The 20,226-nt window shown below is 44.8% G+C and overlaps 2 protein-coding genes across 7 annotated transcripts in view; both read right to left on the bottom strand.

The window, feature by feature from the left end:
• LOC144934547 (band 3 anion transport protein-like) overlaps nt 1–890 on the bottom strand; it is a 67,238-nt gene extending 66,348 nt beyond the window's left edge. For 4 of the 6 annotated variants that reach the window (XM_078860455.1, XM_078860453.1, XM_078860449.1 and 1 more), the window contains exons 1-2: nt 811–883; nt 301–357 (exon numbers count right to left, since the gene is read on the bottom strand). The gene's annotated coding sequence lies outside the window, so the exon portion shown is untranslated. Of the gene's footprint in view, nt 1–300; nt 358–810 lie in introns of all 6 variants that reach the window. The other 2 variants (XM_078860450.1, XM_078860452.1) reach the window with 2 other exon arrangements.
• Nucleotides 891–3,563: 2,673 nt separating this feature from the next.
• On the bottom strand, nt 3,564–18,103 carry LOC144934332 (rac GTPase-activating protein 1-like). The gene is made up of 15 exons (XM_078860014.1): nt 17,911–18,103; nt 16,687–16,829; nt 16,214–16,292; nt 15,356–15,409; nt 14,287–14,385; nt 13,781–13,940; nt 12,047–12,168; nt 11,199–11,366; nt 10,321–10,416; nt 9,051–9,249; nt 7,463–7,568; nt 5,528–5,660; nt 4,443–4,599; nt 3,950–4,046; nt 3,564–3,840 (listed from the first exon to the last, which is right to left on the bottom strand). The coding sequence occupies exons 1-15, from the start codon at nt 18,058–18,060 to the stop codon at nt 3,765–3,767; spliced, it is 1,839 nt and encodes a 612-aa protein (XP_078716140.1). The 5' UTR covers nt 18,061–18,103; the 3' UTR covers nt 3,564–3,764.
• Nucleotides 18,104–20,226: the final 2,123 nt, after the last annotated feature.

The raw sequence follows: 20,226 nt of genomic DNA, 5'->3' as shown, positions 1-20,226 counted from the left end.
AGCGCGTTTGAATGGGAGAGCAGTGTGCATTGTACAGTACACAACTACACGTGCTTTTCACGTGACTCCCGCAGTACACGTGCACGCATACAGTACCACGTACACACACCACACACAATACTTGAAATACGACTTAAGACATTTCACGGAAGCGCGTGTCAAGTGTGTTGTATATTCTACACTCAAACAGAATAGTCCGCCACTTACACACGCGCAGAGTTCAGGTGCGAATCGTTATCATTGGATTGCCTCAACCACCACCACAATATTGTATCGTAAAGACGTGGAGACACTTCTTACCGGCTGGAGATTGGCACACCGGCACAGCAGCAGAGGCGCCCTGCACATCAGCTACACCTTGCACACACACACACACAGTCCTTGGTCAGTCCACTGCTGGATGAAGGAATCGTTTGACTATACTTCACGACGGCTGGTGAAGGTGGTGGATGTATTGTTCAGATGCCACTAATGTGAGCCGTGGCCACCACGAATCGAACTCGGGTATAACAGCGCAGCGTCCTACTGCCGCAATGAACCCGGCATTGCGACGAAACGCAACAAATGTAGCATCCGGGCGAATTACAAAAAAAAACATCAAAAGAATAAAAATAATAATGAAAGAGCGATAAGAGACACCATAATCTACTACTGCACGTGCTGAGAATAACGTCCAAGGTTGAGGCTATCTTCGTTGTTCCGCTACGCACACACCACACACACACACGTTACGACCACGACACAATGTGTGTGTTTGTGCGTGCGACAGCGAGAGGGGGAGAGGAGCGAGTGTGGATGTGGAGTTTGTACCGTAATGAGCGCGCTCAGCGCATCCCTCCCATAGCCGCCATGCGTGCGGCGTGCAGCTCTTCCCTGCCACGTGATCAGCGACTAAGGGGGGGGGGGGGAGATGGGGGGGACCCCAGCAGCAAGACCATCCACAAAGTGTTGCGTGTGTCGCGGTTGCTCAAAGATGCACGGGGTTAGGAGCCGCCCATAAATGACGTCAAGCGATTTTGGACGATTTTTGACCCCCCCCCCTTCGTCACACGGCGTCACAAAAAGTCAGGACCCCCCCCCCCTCAATTATGACATCACAAAGCCCTGCCCCCCCCCCCCAAAAAAATTCTAAAACAAATCGCTTTAAACTATTGTCATTGTATTGCGGATTTAATGTGGCGCTGCACTCGTCACAAATGTCTGACCCCCCCCACCCCCTAGGTGCGTGACGTCATTTATGGACGGCCCCTTATACCGACGGTGGGAGAACACACACAGAGATTTGCGTGTCCTGCACGGAGATAATCATAATTCAAATGGACAATTCCATCCTAGGATTTCCCAGTGTGCAACCGTGGATCCCAATACTTGTAAGGAAACGTGGAGATAAATGTAGAATGTTGAACTTCTTTCGCACCGTACGTAGCCAACCGTGCCAATACATCCGCGTGTTCATCTTGCCGTAGTTCACGTTACGGATAGTGCGTTTGTAAACTTCGACTTGTGAACGACACGTTTATTTTTGCCGCGCTGAGTATGTATCGTCGAGTGTTTTTTTTTATGCGTCAACAGCGGCGCGTTGTTGTTCCGCGGCTCTCGCAATAATGAGAGGGATTTATGATGCTGCCGACGCAATCATCTGGCCCGGCACGTGGCGCGTGAGCCATTCGAACAAAACCCATAAATGCCCACGTTATGAACACGTGGCACACACGCAAACACAATAAATCACAATAAACCGGGTTCAACCCAGGGGTTAGCCACTGTGGGTGCCACGAGTACATTTGGCATTGCTAAATAACTATCACCGAGCACAGAAACCACGTACGTAAAGAGACGAGGGGCTAGAAACCAGTAGGTTACAAAAAGAGGTTCGGGGCCGTCCATAAATGACGTCACGCACCTGGGGGGGGGGGGGTCACATCAAAATGCGCAACTTTAAATAAATATAAACACGTTCTACTTAATTAAATATACTTTTTAATAAAGGTTTTATCCTACAACGTATGAGTGCAGCGCCACATTAAATAGGCACTACAATGACAATAGTTTAAAGCGATTTGAAGCATGTTTTATTTGGGGGGGGGGGGGCAGAGCTTTGTGACGTCATATTTAAGGGGGGTCTTTTAGCGACGCCGTGCGACGACGGGGGGTCAAAAATCGCGTGACGTCATTTAGGGACGGCCCATTACGATGAGTTCATACATTTTCTTGACTTGCACAAGGTGATAATTACCGAACAGAGATGATGAAAGGGAATCGCAAACATCGATAGGTAACAAGGGAATAAGCAAAAACAGAAGTTTTGACCTTCAGTATGTATGGTGGTTCAACACAACAGTATGGATGAGACCTAGGCGGATAAATATATCAGATTTTGACATGTCGTCTCGTCGAGAACCTATAACATTTTTCTCGTCTTATTCTTTCAATTACATTTTGTCATTCTATCGAGTTAACAAACAAGGGTGGAGGTTGGCCCTGGATAGGCTGCCATCACAAATTGACGGTAGCGCTGTCGCCTTAGGCATACACTAAACGGATGTTATTTAGGCCAGCGAGGATGTATTTCAGTGTACGTTAATAATTAAAAAATTTCAACATAGAACACTTGATCGAGACTAACGATGGGGGGACAGCCAAAGGAGGGACGGCCCAACATGGAATTTGAAAAGCAACGGACGGATGTATGGCATCACAAGCCCATGAAAGGTGACGATCACGTGAGCAGGCTTTCTTTCCAGCAGTGGGCAGATCATGTCCAATAACGATGATGAAACATACACTTAAAAAGGAACACAATTTACAAAAACTAATTTTTTTATCCAGACTGGTTATCCAATAAAACCTTTATTTTTTAATTCACATTCCAACTTTTGTTTTTACCCCCCCCCCCCCATTTTCAAGTATAGTTAAGTATTAGTATTTGTGTAAACAATACAGACTACGGTCAAACAAAACACAGACAATACCTTTCACAAGCAACATGTCTAGGAATTCAGGGTCACAGACTAACACTCCCATGTGCTGCTTTGTGTGCATTAATTTTAAAACACGAACTGATGCACCTCTGCCTGCGCTGGGTACGGAGTGCTTTAATAACAGATGGAGGATATCAAACACTTGAGTACGCGATCGGGGCAATACTTTGCGACGTGCTACAAAATAGAGCTGGTTGAAACAGCCACACTTCATTATTAATACAATATATACATTGACCTACAAATGTTCTAAGTTGTTATATGTGCAAGAAAAACGTGATATGAAAAAGTTAAACTTTTAAAGTGTGCCCTCTCTTGCTACATCACTTCAACACACAAGTCTAATACAAACTGTACACCGCACACACCAACACGTGATAATTGGCAGCAAATCAACGTGTGCACTTGCTACAGTGCTACACCGTGCACACCGTGGTTGATGCACACAATGAGCAGGAACTACATACATCTCGGCTTGACCGTGACACTGTACATTGTAGCACAAAATCTGGTCGTATACAATGGCAGCACACACACACACATTATTGTATGCATCACAGCCGAGGAACCACAAGTGGCATTAAGCACACATGTTTTGAGTGACGCAAAGGGAAAACACCATTGGGGATCCCGTATTCACTAATCAGTATTGTTATTTATTTGCTGTTCATTTTGATGGCAGCACAAACAGAAGCTGCATCCATAATTTTTCAATCATAAAAGTCCCAGGCCAAGGTCCATCCGTGGAATTCGTTAATGGATGTGCACCGGGGACTGAAGAGTTTAAGTGAGGGATGGAGAAGACCAGTAGTTTCCGATCTTCCTCCCCGAAGGCATCGGCCTATTCTTTCCAGAATTCCTGGCACGAAATAAAAGCAAATGTCACAGCATTAAAAGAGCGTGCCACCTTTACGTACTCTCCAAGATGGCCCCATTCATCACCCCATTGGCAGTGCGAGCGAACTCACATCGTGTTGATCGGGATCTTGCTCAGGTGCATGCGATTGGTCTGGGGCGATATCTTTGGTGTATCCGGTATTACCAGGGGGCCAAGCAAATTGCCTCCTGGTGCACAACAACACAACAGCTAATTAAACATCATCAATATTTATAACATGAACCTGCAGCATTTTTTACTCTGCAGTTTCTTAATTCCCAGTCCTCGTGATAAATGCACGGTGCAGTTTTGTCATTTCCCAAGCATCTGGTGCAATGTGCAGCTGCATTTTTTTGTTAATATGAAATAAAAATCAACCAGTATTCTGGAAAGGCTATGAAGGGTCTCTTAGGAGTAGATCTTAGGTATGATGTGATCTCATCTAAAAAATAATAAAAAATCTTATCTGAATTCACTTCTTGTTGGACACATCCAATCACATTTTCAAATGGTGCACCCAAAGACCGAATGGATGTAAACGCGGCTTGCGATTAATTATTTGCTGTGACGTGCAAGTGCGTTACCGAAGTGGCTTCTCAACGGGGGCGTGCAGACACTGGCGTAGGCATTGGAGATGACGGCTGCCGTTGAGCTGTCGTTGTTTTCTTTGTCCACAAATGTTGTGAATGTTACCCAACGCTGCCAAAATTCGGCCGGGAGCGACATTAAGTGGTCCACCACCTGCAGCATTGGTGCACAAAGTTGTCTCAGAGTCGCCCAAATGTTTTTTTTCACCACATGTACTCGACTTCATGAATAAGATTCCCCTCAACTATGGAGCACTCTTTTCTCGGGAAGACAAAGGATTATGGGGGAATATTTTAATAGCAGGCCTTGAGAGGTCAGTGTAGACTGTGCCACACCTGGGGAATGAGGAATAAGCGATGGCAATCTGTAATTGCATCAACGTCTAGATTTGAAGCTTTCGTGACTGCAAGGAATCATATTCTTAGGTTTTTTCGGTAAAGTCACGTAGGTAAAACATCAAAATTAATGAAAATAAAATAAAAACAAAAATAACGACGTTTCGGAGGCAACACAAGTCTCCGTCATCAGGTGGGACCGTCACAGCCGAATTAGCTGCATCAAGCAGAATCAGTTCAGATGTTTTACCTACGTGACTTTACCGAAAAAACCTAAGAATATGCATCAACGTCATTGGCCACAATGACTTCTTGACCTCTCCACGAACCACACCCAGTTAAGAGCTGTATCCGTAACGAATCATTGCATGCGAATTATTTATGGTGTCCTTTATCTATGTTATCAATTTTATTATTTTCAAACATTTGTCAGTCTCCTGCTGAATGAAAGTCTCTCCACAACATTTCATGGGGGTTGTTTGACCATACTGCACTATATTGATGACTGCAGGTTGAAGGCGGGTAGGGGTCACAGAATCAGTTCAGATACCACTTGCTAGTGATGTTAACCATGGGCAGGAGACAAACTCAAGTTGCTGTATTCATAGCAGACTGCGCTAATCACTGTGCCAGCACCTTCCTTGCCCTCCATGCAGCACCTTTTATTCCTGTAGAGGTAATATACATCCTGTGACCTCACGACTCAGGGTCAGCGAGCAGGAAAACGGCGGTGGCGATGGTCATACCATGGGCTGCTGCCGCGTGTCTCTGAGGATGACCATGGGCTCGGGGTTGGCAGTGGCATGGCCCACGAGCGTCGGTCCAAACACCCGGGACAAGTTGGACTGATTCATTTTGCACTCCGTGCTCTCCGCCACTCTTCACAAGCAAGGTGCAAAAGCAGGCCACAGGCAAATGGCAATGCAATGTGAGACCAACACACAAGCCTCACTGGATTCAACCGAGGGGCGGCATCTTCCTCTTGTGAAAATAAAGCCTCCTAGCTATATAATGTAAATAATATAATAAGCGGTTTGCCTATATCAGTGGTTCTTAACCTGGGGTTCACGCACCCCCTGGAGGTACGAGATGCCCTTTTTGGGGATGCAAGACATGCCATATGTTTTCAGAAAGTAAATAATCGAAACACAAATTAAGCACGAACACATAAGTAGAACTAATTTGTTTCATGAAACCTCTATGTATTTATGAATATTATAATTTTTTTAAACAATTGAGAACCAAAGTGCAGAGCTGCAGGAAAGGTTAAGAACCACTGGTCTATACGTCTATCTGGAATACTCCACCTTACCGAGACCACGCCACCAAATTGTAATTTGAAAGCTTGTGATATGTATTTTATGCGCACAAGCTTGACATTTTGAAAATATATGACCTTTGACCAGACTATTCGGCTTATCGTCTCCTGTGTTGCTTGTCTGTTCTATTATTTACAATAGCCTGGCACCGACACGTCCCCCGGTTGCAATATCATACAACAGACCGACTCTTGAAATTGTTACATGCTTCATCAATCTACTTTTAACATTATTGCATTAGGTTATTCTTGTGCATGATTGTACGAAGGATGGAGGAGAGCTCACAAGAAATTGTAAGTGGGCTACACTAGCACATTACACATACACAAAATGATGTCATACCCAACTGCCAAAAAAAATGTAACTATCGTGCTGGACATTGTTATTATATTATTATAACACAAACATCATTATTGTTTTACTGTGAAATTTTAATTCATCAAATTAAATTAATCAAATCGCAGTGGGAGTGAATAAACTCCCCGATGTCGTTCATTTGCGTTAAATCTCAACGGACTTCCCACTCACGTTACATAATGAACATGACGAACCCTACAATTGGGAATTACATTACCAAAACAGCGAGAGCATTTACTTCAACACCAATGCAAAGGGTTTATTTCATGTACGTGTGCGGCATGGGGTAAAGGTCCAGCCTGTAATTTCTTGCCCATGCCACTGCTGGCTGAAGGGTCTCCTCCACAGGTTTGAGGTGTAGATATACTGCAGAGTTCATTCTGGCCTACTCATCCACACTGGCTAAATACTGTACCCCACCACATGCAACCTGCCGATCGACTAACTATAGTGCTGAGTGGACAGAGGCGGGGGGGATTTAAGAAACCTGCACCATCGTTTCAAATGCCGCACCCGTAAATCGAACCCGGCGACCCCTGGATTGCAAGTCGAGTGTGAAAACCACGACACGAGGCATTAAAATGATCCGTAAAATAAAACACTAAAAATTAACCCGTAAAAACTAAGTTTTTCACTATAAATCCTTTATATGCGTGGCATCGGTTTTATTTTATTATTCATTTCTGTTTTTCTTGAGTAAGAGTTTCATTTTTATCACATTGGTATTTGAAATTAAATATGAAAAAAAAAAATCGTAAAAAGTGGAAAATTTAGGAAAATTTTTTTTCACGAAAATACATTTTCACGCACGAGTCTGTGTGCAAAATGTCAGCTCGATTGGATCACGGGAAGTGGGTTAAAAAACGACCGAAAGATTTGCACGGTCGTAAGTGCGCAAGCAAGCAAGCACGCAAGTAAGCAAGCAAGCGAACTTAATATAAAGGATTTAAAAATAGCTGTATCCAGTACGTCATGTCCTGTGGCAGTTAGAGATGAGGCCCTCACCTCTGCAGGTGCAGCATCAGGTAGGCCAGGGTGTCACGGTTCGGCTGTGGGAGTTGCCCGATGGCTCCGTACATTGCTGCCGCGCGGTTGTCCTCGTCTGAAATTGCTGGTGGGTAGTTTCCACGATTTCACACGAACATTGCAGACACAATACACACGTGCATTCGTTTGTAAAATATTGAAGTAACTTTTTTTTAGTTTTTGAAGATATTGTCAATCAATTACGATTGTACTACAATTCAGAAAAACAGAACATTGTCGTCCACCATTCTTGACGCTCAAGATAGTCGTACAATATCATGGCGTCATACGTACTGGGACAAACTGATTTTACATGCACGACGGGATGGCTATGGTGCATTGCTTTATGTGTCTCGACTGACGGGATGTGTAAAAATTACTTTTATGTTTCGAGGACATGTAGGAAGGAGGTGTCTTTGTCTGCTTATGTACAATGTTTAACGACAGATGGCTGAAACCTGGAAAGGAACTCAGCGGTGCAAGTTCAGAGTGACATGGCATTAGTACCTAAATCATCTCACCTAAATCATCTCAGTTGCGACAGTTTCAAACAAACCACAATAACCTCCCCCCATCATTTGAACACTTTTCCAATTAAAAATGATGTGATTACAGCCAGCGACCAAGGATGTCGTGAACTAATTTAACCTTCAATGTTTCCCTGTCCTGACCAACCCCATATCTTTTCTATCTTTTTTGTTTGAATTTTGTAAAGTATCTTGCGATGACATTCCATTTAGATGCTATTATAATACCACCCTTTGACGATACACTGCTGGATGAAGGCCTCCTTACATGCAATGTTCGTCATGGGGTTTTTTTTAATCATATTTGGCCACACTGGTCAGTGTGGGTTGGTTAAGGGAGTGACCCGAGCCCTCAGCATATATTACTCACCACTGACGTTCATCATGGCTGGGAACCAGAGCGCAGTGCGCTAACCGACTGCATTCCCATTCCACCCCGATAGGTTTATCCTTCATCATAAAAATTCTACATTTATATGACTTTATGCGTGGATGTTTTCTGGTATTTTGGATTTCATCCCCCTGTGCATAAAATATTCAAAAACGGAACTGGCCAAACATCCCAAGAAAGATTGCTCCTGCAAAGAATTATAAATCTGTTGATGTTTTCTCTGGTTATATGAGGATCACTCTTCCAGTTGATGAGAACCCTTTCATTACCATCAGTCGCAATTAATATTAGCCTTGGTCAGGAATCCAACTCAGGGGCGCCACGGTAGCAACATGTTAACTACCTCGCCTGGTATACTGGTCGTGGGATCGATCCAAACCCTGATGCCTGTATATTTGGAATTTACATGTTCTCCCCTTAGTCGCATGGATTTTTCTCTGGGTCTCCAGTCTTTCCCCTCCACATTTCGGAAAACATGCATTTAAAGTATTTGACTGCTATAATTTCCACAAGCCACTTCGTTGAGCTATCACTTGTGGCCAAGTCACTTCTGAAAAAGAGCTGCATAGCTCAGCAGGCTTGACCTGGGAGAAAAAATATATATATTGATCGGTCGCCAGGTTCACAGCGTAGCACGATAGCCACTCACCAATGGCCTCGAGGAAGGTGTGGTGCAGACGGTGCGTGAGCAGCGGCTCTTTGAGGCTGCGGAGGAAGTCCTTGAGGAGGCCGCACACCACATGCACGTCATCCACACGCGCCAGCGCGGGGAGGCCCTTCCCTCGCAGCCAGCGCTCCTTCAGCTCCTTCACATCACGGTCGCTACCCGGTACGCGGTACAGGCCCACCTGCAAGTGGACACGAGTGTCAACCGCCGGATTTGCTTGCAGAGTTAAGGTAAGGATGTGTGTGTGTATGAGAGCAATGCATTCAGTAGGGGAGCGGTAACGTCGCGGTTAGCGGGCCGCGCTATGATCCCAGCGACCTGGGTTCGATTACAACTCAAGATCAACACCAGTCACGATAATATCTGAAGCGATCCTGAGCATCCCCGAGGTCGACTCAGCCTCAAATGAGTACCTGATGCAATGTGTAAACATTCCCACTAGGGAGACAAAGGCTGGGCGTGGTGCTGGCCACCCACCCAGCCTTTCATAGGTGCTCGCTAACACCACTTGCCCCAAGTCTGTTAAGGCTATAAGAGGGATATTTGTTCTTGCACATCACTCAGCCTGGGTTTCCAAACTCAATTTTGCACACCACACTAGTGGTCTAGCTATCGAGTGTGCAGACAGTGCAACTGCACCTCAGCCCACTGGCTGGAGGGTGACCAGGTGCCAGGCTGTGAGGAGGGGGGAAAACTGGTCAAGGTGTCCCATTTCATCTCTTGCACCAGGGCCCATGCTAACGATGCTATCCCACTGAGATGTATCATAATATGCTTTATTAAATGTTTCATTGAAATTAAAGTGTTAATCACTGCCAATTCATTGATTGGTGAATGTTAACATCTGCTCCATGGTGCCAAGATTTATTAAAAAGATGCTATAATTACCCAACTGTTCAATACTTGTTATATATGTTGTATATTCTGTATTATGTTTTTCATATTGGTTGTCTTAAGTATCACAGCAATGGGTAGGGACCATGGAGTGTTCCATTTGTATGGTTCTGGAGAGTGATGCAGAGAGGTAAATAAACCTGGTATTAAGGTCAATCGTATAATAAAAATATAACGCAGAAAAACATTTGGTTTGTCATTTACTCACAATCCATTCCCCATTTTCTAAGAAATCAATGTTTCCTGCAAGAATATAGTTCCCTTCATAATTATAAAACCATGGCATCTACTTACAACTGTTAAGTCAATTCTGTGATCAATAGACTGCGAGCAGCGCGAGGATCATCATGCATCTCACCTCCTTCATCCCTCTCCTCTCAATCTCATCCACGCAGTGTATCACCAAGGATGGGATCATGGGCGCAGTTGGTGGCGAGAAGTCTGCAACGGTCCCCTAAAGTAAAGAAATACGTGCACTTGGGATCCTGACGCGGTGTAATGGTTAGCACAATTGAGTTGCAATTAAGAGATCGTGAGTTCGATTTCATATTCCTGCGTGGTAGTTGACACAATGGGAAATGTTCTTAAATGCCCCCCCCACCTCTCCACCCAGCAGTATGTATATGGATGTAGGCACACCGCAGTCCTTCAAGCGGCAGCTCTCGTGTAAGGGGTAAATTGTGAGTACTCCCACTTCTTACAAGATGTTTGGCCAGAGTGGAAGAGTAGGCCAAATATCCTTAAGAGGGACTTTCCAGAGCTCCTTTTAGTGAAAGCCTTTCAACCAGCTGTGGCATGTGCAGGTAATTGCAGGGCTGCACCTTTACCTTTTTTTTACATGTGCCTACAAACAACCCTTCCAACAATAATAATACAACTGCTGCTCGTTATTATTCATGAATTAAGTAATATCTTACTTGGTTGTCAATGAAAGTTATCAACTGACTGATATCTCATACAGTAATGAATCTCGTAAATGGGGAAATGAGAACACTGCTTTGTTAGAGCAAAAGATGAATAAAGGATAAAATACGATCCGGATAATGTCAAGCGCAGATATGCAGCGATGAAATAAGCTCGTGTGCAAGAGCCCGATGGATTGTTGCATCGCAACACTCTGAGAGACGGCAACAGGTTGGGGAGTCCTTCATTCAGCAGTTGAGAATGAATGCGAGTCAGAGTTTTTTTTTTACGAGACGGGTACTCTTTGTGAGGTGGCGGGGGAATGGTAAGCACCTCTCTGGGGTGGGCGGATGCCGATGCCAGCGGGCGTGACACGCAGGGGAGTGGGCAGCGCTCCCTGCACTCCGCATGCGCCACCATGCGGCAGTCGCGGCACTTGTGTGCCAACTTGCCGAACTTGATCCTCTTCCCGCACGGCACACACGACTCTGGCTTTATGACCTGTGAACCCGGCGGCCGCAGCGGCAGTGGCGACAGAGAAACAGAATAAAAAAATGCCCCCATAAATTGTGCATGGCCGGCAGACCCGTAGCGAAGCATCAATTCATGAATTAACTTGGTTCTTAAGCCGAAGGTACCTAGATTATATGCCGTTACATTTAGACTGAGCCAATAGACTTTTAGAAGAAAAAAGAGAAAAAATACAAGCGGTAAAAATGTAAAAAATAAATGGAGTCTTGAAGCTACACTGAATCTAATGACTCAAGTCGCGATGATTAAAATTTGATCCATAGCACCTACGCACATTGGTCAACTATTGCAAATTACATAAAGGGATCTTCAACTGTGAAGCAGATGGCAGGTACGTTTACGGTTAATACACCCGCAGTAATAACTAGGGTGACTGCTTGATTCAAAATCTGAAACTCTGGGCACTGCTGGGCTAATTTGAATTGCAACCCCAAATTGTGATAATTCACCGAATCACTGGGAGGAGAGGGAATGGGGTGATTCACTGCATGCCCAACAGCCACAGTGGATCGTTCATTGGCCTCCGATTATATCGCTGTCTTCATTTCTTCAAAAATTTTACAAAAGCCACAAAAACGTGTATGCAACTCCACAAGCTGCACGACCGATCCGGATACACTTTTGTAACAAATACTGCATCGAGTGCGTACCGTTTTGGGGAAAAAGGAGTGCTGTCGTTCCAACTCCGTGCCAAAAGGGGGGCTCTTCATGGACAGCGTGGACACAATGCCCTGCAAGGTTTCCCCTCCACAGTTCTCCATGGTGGATTGCTCTATCACACACAATGAGGTTTGCGTCGAGATGTTGATGGATGAAATACTTGTATATACAATTAAAAATACAGCAGCCTGACAAGAAAAGTGTTGTTGGAAAACTTAACTTAATGATGAAAGCAACACACCAACGTCTGAAGTTTTTCATTAATGTATACTACCTGCTATGACACATATGGATCAGAAATAAACATTTGCAAAGAATATGGCAAAACAATCTGAAAAGTTTAGAAAGAGGCATGGAGAGATGTGTGTTTGCAATCCTCGCACAGCGTAATTAATGTCCACATCTTCATGCAGATTACGTGCAATAAGTTGAAATACATTTCGTATAATCTTCTGGAGCACACTGCTCAAAACCTACAAAATGGGCTGCATAAGCTTACAACTTTCCATAAGAATAGCAATAAATGTACTAGATGACCCTTTCACAACATTTTAGTTGAGGATCAATGATTCGACTACTATGAACAAATAACACTGACCACAGACCAATGTGTGCACGAAGCCACTGGGATGGTACTAACAGTGCACTTCCCATGCATTGGTCTATCTTTGTTGCCACGAAGACAAAGTTGTGACAGCTTTAGAAATTAGACGAGCATGAGGTGGTCAGGTAGCCAAGGCGTTTAATAGTGTGCACGGGAGCACAGAGCCGGCCCAACCAACATCCTGCGTTTGGATCCAGGCACCCCAACCATGATTAGTGTAGCGAATTGTCATTCACCAATGAATGCATTACAAAAATCCCATTGCATAAAAAATGTGGATTTTACTTAAATGTATTTTTCCAGCTGTGAGAATTATAAAAAGAAATCCATTCCATTGACATGCGTTAAACAATGTTCATGCGGTTTTCTGACGTAGTTTGGTCGACGGTTCCAAATGGAAAACATTTCTTTCATGACTCATGCATATAGAATAATTGAGTAACACTTTCCAATATGCATTTGTCTTCTGAAATGTTTAATTATATGTATGGGAACCGACAAACAGGGAGTTAGTTGCAGGGCAAAACGGATTTGTATAGTTGAAATCAGTTTTTTTTAGGCGACTTGCATTTCCAAATTTGGACGAAAATTTCACGTGTCCATTTGTCTTTAGGGCACATGCCCAAAAACATCTTCATTATACAGGTTTGTTCATATTGGATTATCTTTAAAAGATCTATGGTGGCCCACCTCGTTATGTATGAATGGACGGAGGGAGCTAATGGAAAACCTTCAACAATCGTAGTTGGAAAGTGTTAAAACTAGTGGATGGCAATGAGCTTGGAGAAGGACACGAAGCCCATTGCGAATCTCATCTAATATTTGAAGATTTCCAACTAAGCTTCACAGTTGGATATAAAGATATGGCCGTTACCCAGGAAAGTCTCACGGCTATACATACCGCACCTCCAATTAGCACGGTTGGCTACACAAGATGCGTAATAAGTTTAACATACATATATCAGGAGGATCCTACCAAGTTATTTTTTGCAATAGAGGGAATTGATTGCTCTGTACAATCCCAATTGCATAATTTGCATGTACAGTGGCCTCATTGTGAGTGATTAATTGGAGCGGCTGCTGGATTTGAACAGTGCCCCATTAAGCCATGTCACCGCACCAATGAGAGCGGAGAGGCGTCTGCCGCGGCTCGTCCGGCGCCTGGACAGCATCTCCACGCTCAAGTTGAGCTGCGTGGGGTCAGCTCGGATCCTGTCAGTGTCCAGCACGAGCCCCGTCAGGTTCAGATCCGTCTCCTCACCCTCACCCTGGTAAATTATCTATGCAAGTAGGGGGCAGCAAACAACAAAACAAGGAAAATATTTAGGCAAATGGAATGAAGGAGAATTTGAACATGAATGTAATTCTAATACATTAAATGTGGTGGAATGGCGAGCGTACTTGTGCAATTGATGAGCCCACCGACTCATTTAATAGATCCTGGACGGATGATGTGCTGATCAACCCCCTGACCAGGATTTTAACTCTCAACCTTCTCAATGCGAACCGTACTCTCGAAACTGCCGAGTCACTCGGCCTGCGATTATTCTTGAAATGTGACCATGAGCATTGAAAAGTGTGCTCCAGTAGGCATATTTTTTAACCAAACAAGTAAAGTGGTGAGACCTTATCACTGAATGCCTTTGCTGTGGGCATCTCTCCAGGCACGCAGGACCTTTTGGGCTGCATGGTCCACACTTCTGGATGCCCGACCCCGAGAGACCTCTGGTGGAAGATGCAAGAATTCCAGGCCATGTTTCAGACCTCACGTGCACTGACAGCAGCGGTCATGAGGAATTTATGGCATTTTCTGAAGTGAGGCAGTTAAGTGCTTTCATGGACCAAGTGCTTTATTGGGGTCAGAGGATAACAAGTCACATACTTTTGACAGATATACAAACGAATACCAAGGGATGTACAAATGGCTTTCTCCAGACATGAATCATGACGCATTACCTTCCCACAGCCAGCTCTAAAATGCACGAGGGGATATTAAATGACATATACATACATAATTAATGTAATAACTCAATTAAGAAGGCAATCAAATATATTCAGACTGCATTGAACATAAGCATGGCCCAACAGGTATGTGTGTGCATATATAGATGGGCCATCTGACTTTATAAGTAATGGGTTACTCTACAGGTTTTCGGTTTCATTACTCAACTAATCAAATAACATGAAAAACAATTGTGGAAAAAAGTCTCACCTCTTTCCTCCCATGTACAGCTGGCTAGGTGATGGACAGGCCTTTGTAACATCGATAAAGTCACGTAGGTAAAAATTTTAAATTTTAATTAATAAAAGTAAAATAAAATAAAAATAACGACGTTTCGGAGGCAACACAAGCTTCCGTCTTCAGGTGGAACCGTCACAGCACGAATGCTTTTATTAATTTTAATTTTTTACCTACGTGACTTTACCGAAAAAATCTAAGAATATGAATCCTTGCAGTCACGAAAGCTTCAAATCTAGAACTTTGTAACATCATCAGCTCGTCACGATGGGCATGGCTTGTAGGGGGTTTCCCACCATTGTAAAGCAGGATATTGAGGCGGTCGCCATTTTTAAAGGGGCATGTTTAACCACAAAAAAGGAGTTGACTACAATTTTTTGCTGATTAATAAACTTAATCGACGAATCGTCCCAGCTCTATATGCATATACACGATCATCCCCTGCATTTTCCTTACCCGCCTTTCTCTTCTCGTTGCCCGTTGCTCAACCCTCTGTGTAGTGTCAGCATCCTGCATGTACAAGAATCATTAGCACTCACAAGACACACCACACCTAGCTGCAGAGAGGTTCACAAAAGTTCCACATCCACTCGGAAAGATGGGAGTGCATGTACAGCCCTGTTGTTAATCCACTGGTGGATGAGGGCTTTTTCCACGGGGGGCGGGTCGTGGCAGTTGCATAACCATATTTCACCAGCTTACTCCTGAACAAGCCAGAGAACAGATTGTTGCCTTCACCACCTTCATAGAATCTGGATACCAGAGTCAAGAGAAAACTGGCACAGCAATGTTGGAGGCATATTTCCGTAGCTGGAGACTGACCAAATACTTCTAAAACCACCACAAGTGCTTTCCACCTGAACAGATCATGCAGCAGACACCACCCTTGATGAGTCCTTCTGTGATAGCCCAGTGTACTAGGACCCCACTCCATTATATATAGGTATTATCATGGATAGAAGCCTGACCTCGAAGCCCCATGTAAAACAGATCTGTAAAAAGACCAAATCAAGAATCGCCTGCAATAGAACTTGCAGGAACGACCTGGGATGCCCCAGCAGATGTGCTGCGAACTGCCGCCCTCTCACTGATCTACTCTTGCAGAGTATTGTGCACCAGCCTTGTCCGTGAGTTAGTACACAAAACTGCTAGATACAGTCAGTTTAAAACAATGCAATGCACATCTTAACCGCATCACTGAAACAGACACCAATTCCCTGGCTCCCTGTTCTGGTGAACATTCTGCCACCAAATATAACGGCTGTCCTTTTGTTTTGCCGACACTCGATGTTTTAACCGAGACATTGCACGTACCCAGTCATCGTCTGTGTGATCATAACTGATTTCGGAAAGCATGGATGTAGACAGCACCGACTCCCTGATTGCGGACATCCTGCAAAAAAGGAAAGCCATTACCATGATGACAGATACCAGCTCAGGATGTCAAGCACAAACGACGTGAAGTATTATCAGAAAGTGCATGGCCATCAGTGCTGTCTACACAAAACAATTTCCCCACACAAAACAGATTTCCTACACGAAATCCAGATTTTCTAGATGATGCTGCAAGGATGTTCAGTGGGAAAATCAGGTAAAGGGGGGGGGGGGTTAATTAGGATAAGAATGAGATTAGTGGTTTCCTTAATGTCTTAGCTTCAATTTCAAGATCCATTTACTTTTTCCTCTATTAACTTAACCGACAAGAGTATCGATTTGAGTATTAAATTAAATTTAAAACCCAGGTGCTTTGGCTAATGCATAACTGTGGCCGTGACATATTGACCGACCTGCCATGCGACTTGCGAGTGGTGGAAGTCGGGCCGCATCCACCAAGGAAGGCCAGTGCGGTTCTCTGCTCCTCGTTCAAGAGCAGACGGCTTTGGCTGAAGTCCTGCATCAGCACCTCCCTCACCAGCTGCATTTGACTCTCCTGCGGACAGGCAACCATGCAAACTTGTGTTAAGACTATGCCATAGAAAAACGTATTAATTCTGTAGGTTTCCAGCTCTCTCAAGGAAAAGCATCGTTTCTATCAAGTTAACCATACTCCAGTCCTCAATAACTCTAAAATCCAAGTCTTCATGTATTATAATCATTAGAATCAGATTAATGAAATGTGTAATCGTGTTACCTTTATTTGATTATAGGAGCAACTGGAGTTTGGGAAGCTGTTTTATTGTTTACGCCTGCAAGCAAATTACCCAGAGTGCACTCGAAATCGTCAGATCTCAGAAGCTAAGCAGGTGTTGAGTCTGGATAGTGTTTGGATGCAGGTGTTATTAGCTGCTCTGGAGCTAAGGGCAGTGCATAAAAAACAATTGTTATACTGTACTTTACTCCGTCTATGCTTCCTTTCTTTAGCAACCTGCGTGGACCATCGTGAAGTATGGTCAAATAACCCCACAACCTGCAATACATAGGGAAGGCACTCATCCAGCAGTGGATTGACAAAGAATGTAACGTGTACACGTAGAAGTTACATTTTTAGGTCTTAAGCGGCATCCTTTGTCGAGCGCAAATGACGAGGGTCATGATGGGTGGAGTGCGAGGTTGGGATGTGTGGACAACGAACCAAACCCACTTGCACCACGTGACTTTACTTACTGGGTGGCTGAACCACGAGTTTGCTTGCTCAGGAATCTACACCTCCTGGCCTCTCATACCACCAATCCCAAACTAAACTATGTAAATTAAACTATTTTTTTATTTTAACAGGTAAGGCCTACTGAGCTATATAGCTCTTTTTCAGAAGCGACCTGGCCACAAATGATAGCTCAACGAAGTGGTGTACCATGTGAAAATATATAGCTACCAAATGCTCAAAACATGTTTCTAAATGTGGAGGAAAAAACCCGGAGAAAATTCACGCGACCACAGGGAGAACATGCAAACTCCAAAAGAAACGTGTTAGGGTTGAACCCACGACCTCCTGTATACCAGGCGAGGTAGTTAACATCTCGCCACAGTGGCGTCAAGCAGCCGATTTCTTCCCTCACAAGGAGCGCGCTCACCAGCTTCTCGCACTCGGCCTCCACCTTGTGCCTCCTCCTGAGCTCCACGTCCACTTGGTTGCGCGCTTGCTTCAGCTTCACTTCGAGCGCTTTCTGCTCCGCCTCAGCCTGGGCCAGCTGCTCCTCCCTGGCAGCGAGCAGCTGCCCCATGTTTCGCGAGCGCACCTGGAACTCCTGGAAGCTGCGCGCAAGCTTTTTGAACTCTGCACGAGCGTCACAGTCGTAAGCAAAGGTGTGGAGAGGATGAGGATTTTCATTTACAAAAGCGGTAAAATGGCTCGGCAAGTCCCGAGCGCTTTCGTTTCAAATCTCATCTCAACCATGTCGATGCCGCTGCTAGCCTAGCTGAGGAGACCCCTGGTGGAAGCTGTCCCAAGGTGAATGCAGCACTGGGCTGCAAGCGGACATTAGTTTGTCAGTACGATGTTGATATGCGACCTTTGCCAAGTAATTTATGAGTAACTTATCAAGAGTGGACTGACAATGGCAGGAAAGTCATACTCCTTTTTATATATATAAAACATTACAGGATCCTTAACGTCGACTGTGAAGCAGACAGCGAATATCTTTGCTGAATACACCCATAAAATTAACCAGGGGAGCTGCTGAGGATTGCACAGCGAACCTCTGCAACAAACGGCGAGCAAGCAAACAATAGGCCAAATCACAGCCCCCAAATGCACCCGCATACATTTGTTTTACGAACAACAAAGGCATGTATATATACAGCCCTTTGCAAATCCACTGCTGGATGAGGGCCTCCTCACTCTGTTATGTGCGTGAGAGTGCAATAGAGCCATACATTAAACTCTGGATGTGTCAAATAATCAGCCAAGTCATAATCACACACATCACTCAACAAGTTGGGCCGGACCAAAACACTGCGGGGGCATGCTACTGCTGTTTGGCATAGCTTGTTGAACAATACACTGTACAAGCCAGAGGCACATAGCATGTATAATAGGTTCCAGTCAAGCCTTGAGGTGCATGTGGGTAGAGGCAACCAACTATATTTTCAAGAAAATAAACATGCAAGCTAACTCCAGGAATTTGCAATTTCTGGGGAGAAAGTCCCTTTCTAATTCCTGCATTGGGACAGGATGAACAACATTAGTTCCTACTCGGCTTCACCAGGGTTCATCACAGTGCCACCTCCTCTGGGTCATACATGACACCTGGTGGCCAATATAAGTTCGTACAATTAGGTGATGGTGCGATGCAACAGCACGAATAAATACACATTTCGTACATTGCGTTCTAAAGATGACACGTAAGTTCAGCTGATATAAGACTTCACTACGTAATTTTTTCCATTCCCACACCTCCGATTAGTACGGTTGGCTACGTACGGTGTGAAAGAAGCTCAACACACATACATCCACATCAGCCACGTGCTGCAAGTTCTATGCTTAAAGCTACCAACATTTCCCAGAGGTTCAGCCTGGACACACGGCCGAGAGCTGGCAGTCAGTCCCTCCTCCATCCGTACCCAATCCGTACCCAAACCAGATTTTCACAAATGCTTCGGGACACCAGGAATTAGGCCGAAACCGCCGCTCAAGTCGCCACGGCCGAACCATCACATTTGCCGGCACTTGTGCATGCTGCAACAGATCTTGCTTGGTCTCAAGAGCTTTAGGGGAAACGACGAACCGGGCTCCATGCCGCAGCTGAGCAGCTCCATTTGACTGACGATCTGGTCGAAGAGGCTGAGCAGAGACGACACCGTCATCCTGTTCGCCATCGCCGCAGGGCTGCAGTAGCTGCAAGCAAACACAAATGACGTTGAACCTTCGATTACCTTTTATCACTCGAACCAGGTAAGCGTGTATATGGTTATTTGATACGAAACTGTATTGCAATGCACTTGTTGGATGGAAGGGGGGGGGGCTCCCCACTCGATGGGGGTTATTAAACACTCATACCTGTCAACCCATTATCAGCGTCTCCCCTTTCACAGACCAATTCAGACCTTATTGGTCACCCCGTGCCCTTATAAAATGTCAATGTTCATCCTACAAAGTCCCGTCGCAAGGGAGAAACCCAAATAGATGTTTTTTTTCCCCCCGTTTTGTAAAGTTTGTACGCCGTATGGAGCTGAACACTCAATTCCCTGTACAAAAATACGAGGTAAACCGTATGTGTTGACAGATATGGACACTTCACACTGCTAAATGCAGGCTGGGAGCCTAAGTGGTAGGGGGATCAGAGCAACTGCAGATGTTGTTGCTACTGCCTTGTCCCGTTGCCCACAACGCATCCCCCCGCCGAATATAGCAGCAGCAATTTTGTACATGGCGTGATCGCCCGTCTGAG

This window comes from Lampetra fluviatilis, chromosome 10, assembly GCF_964198595.1.
Source record: "Lampetra fluviatilis chromosome 10, kcLamFluv1.1, whole genome shotgun sequence".
NCBI classification, from domain to species: domain Eukaryota; kingdom Metazoa; phylum Chordata; class Hyperoartia; order Petromyzontiformes; family Petromyzontidae; genus Lampetra; species Lampetra fluviatilis.
This window is presented reverse-complemented; position numbering and strand designations above follow the sequence as displayed.

What these genes read in the sequence shown, in the direction of transcription:
- LOC144934332 (XM_078860014.1), bottom strand. Translation starts at nt 18,060, where the DNA reads ATGGGGCAGCTGCTCGCTGCCAGGGAGGAGCAGCTGGCCCAGGCTGAG. An exon ending in ACTCGCAAGTCGCATGGCAG is followed by an intron (nt 16,293 to 16,686) that starts GTCGGTCAATAT and finishes CCTTTTTTGCAG; the next exon opens with GATGTCCGCAATCAGGGAGT. An exon ending in ATCACACAGACGATGACTGG is followed by an intron (nt 15,410 to 16,213) that starts GTACGTGCAATG and finishes TTGTACATGCAG; the next exon opens with GATGCTGACACTACACAGAG.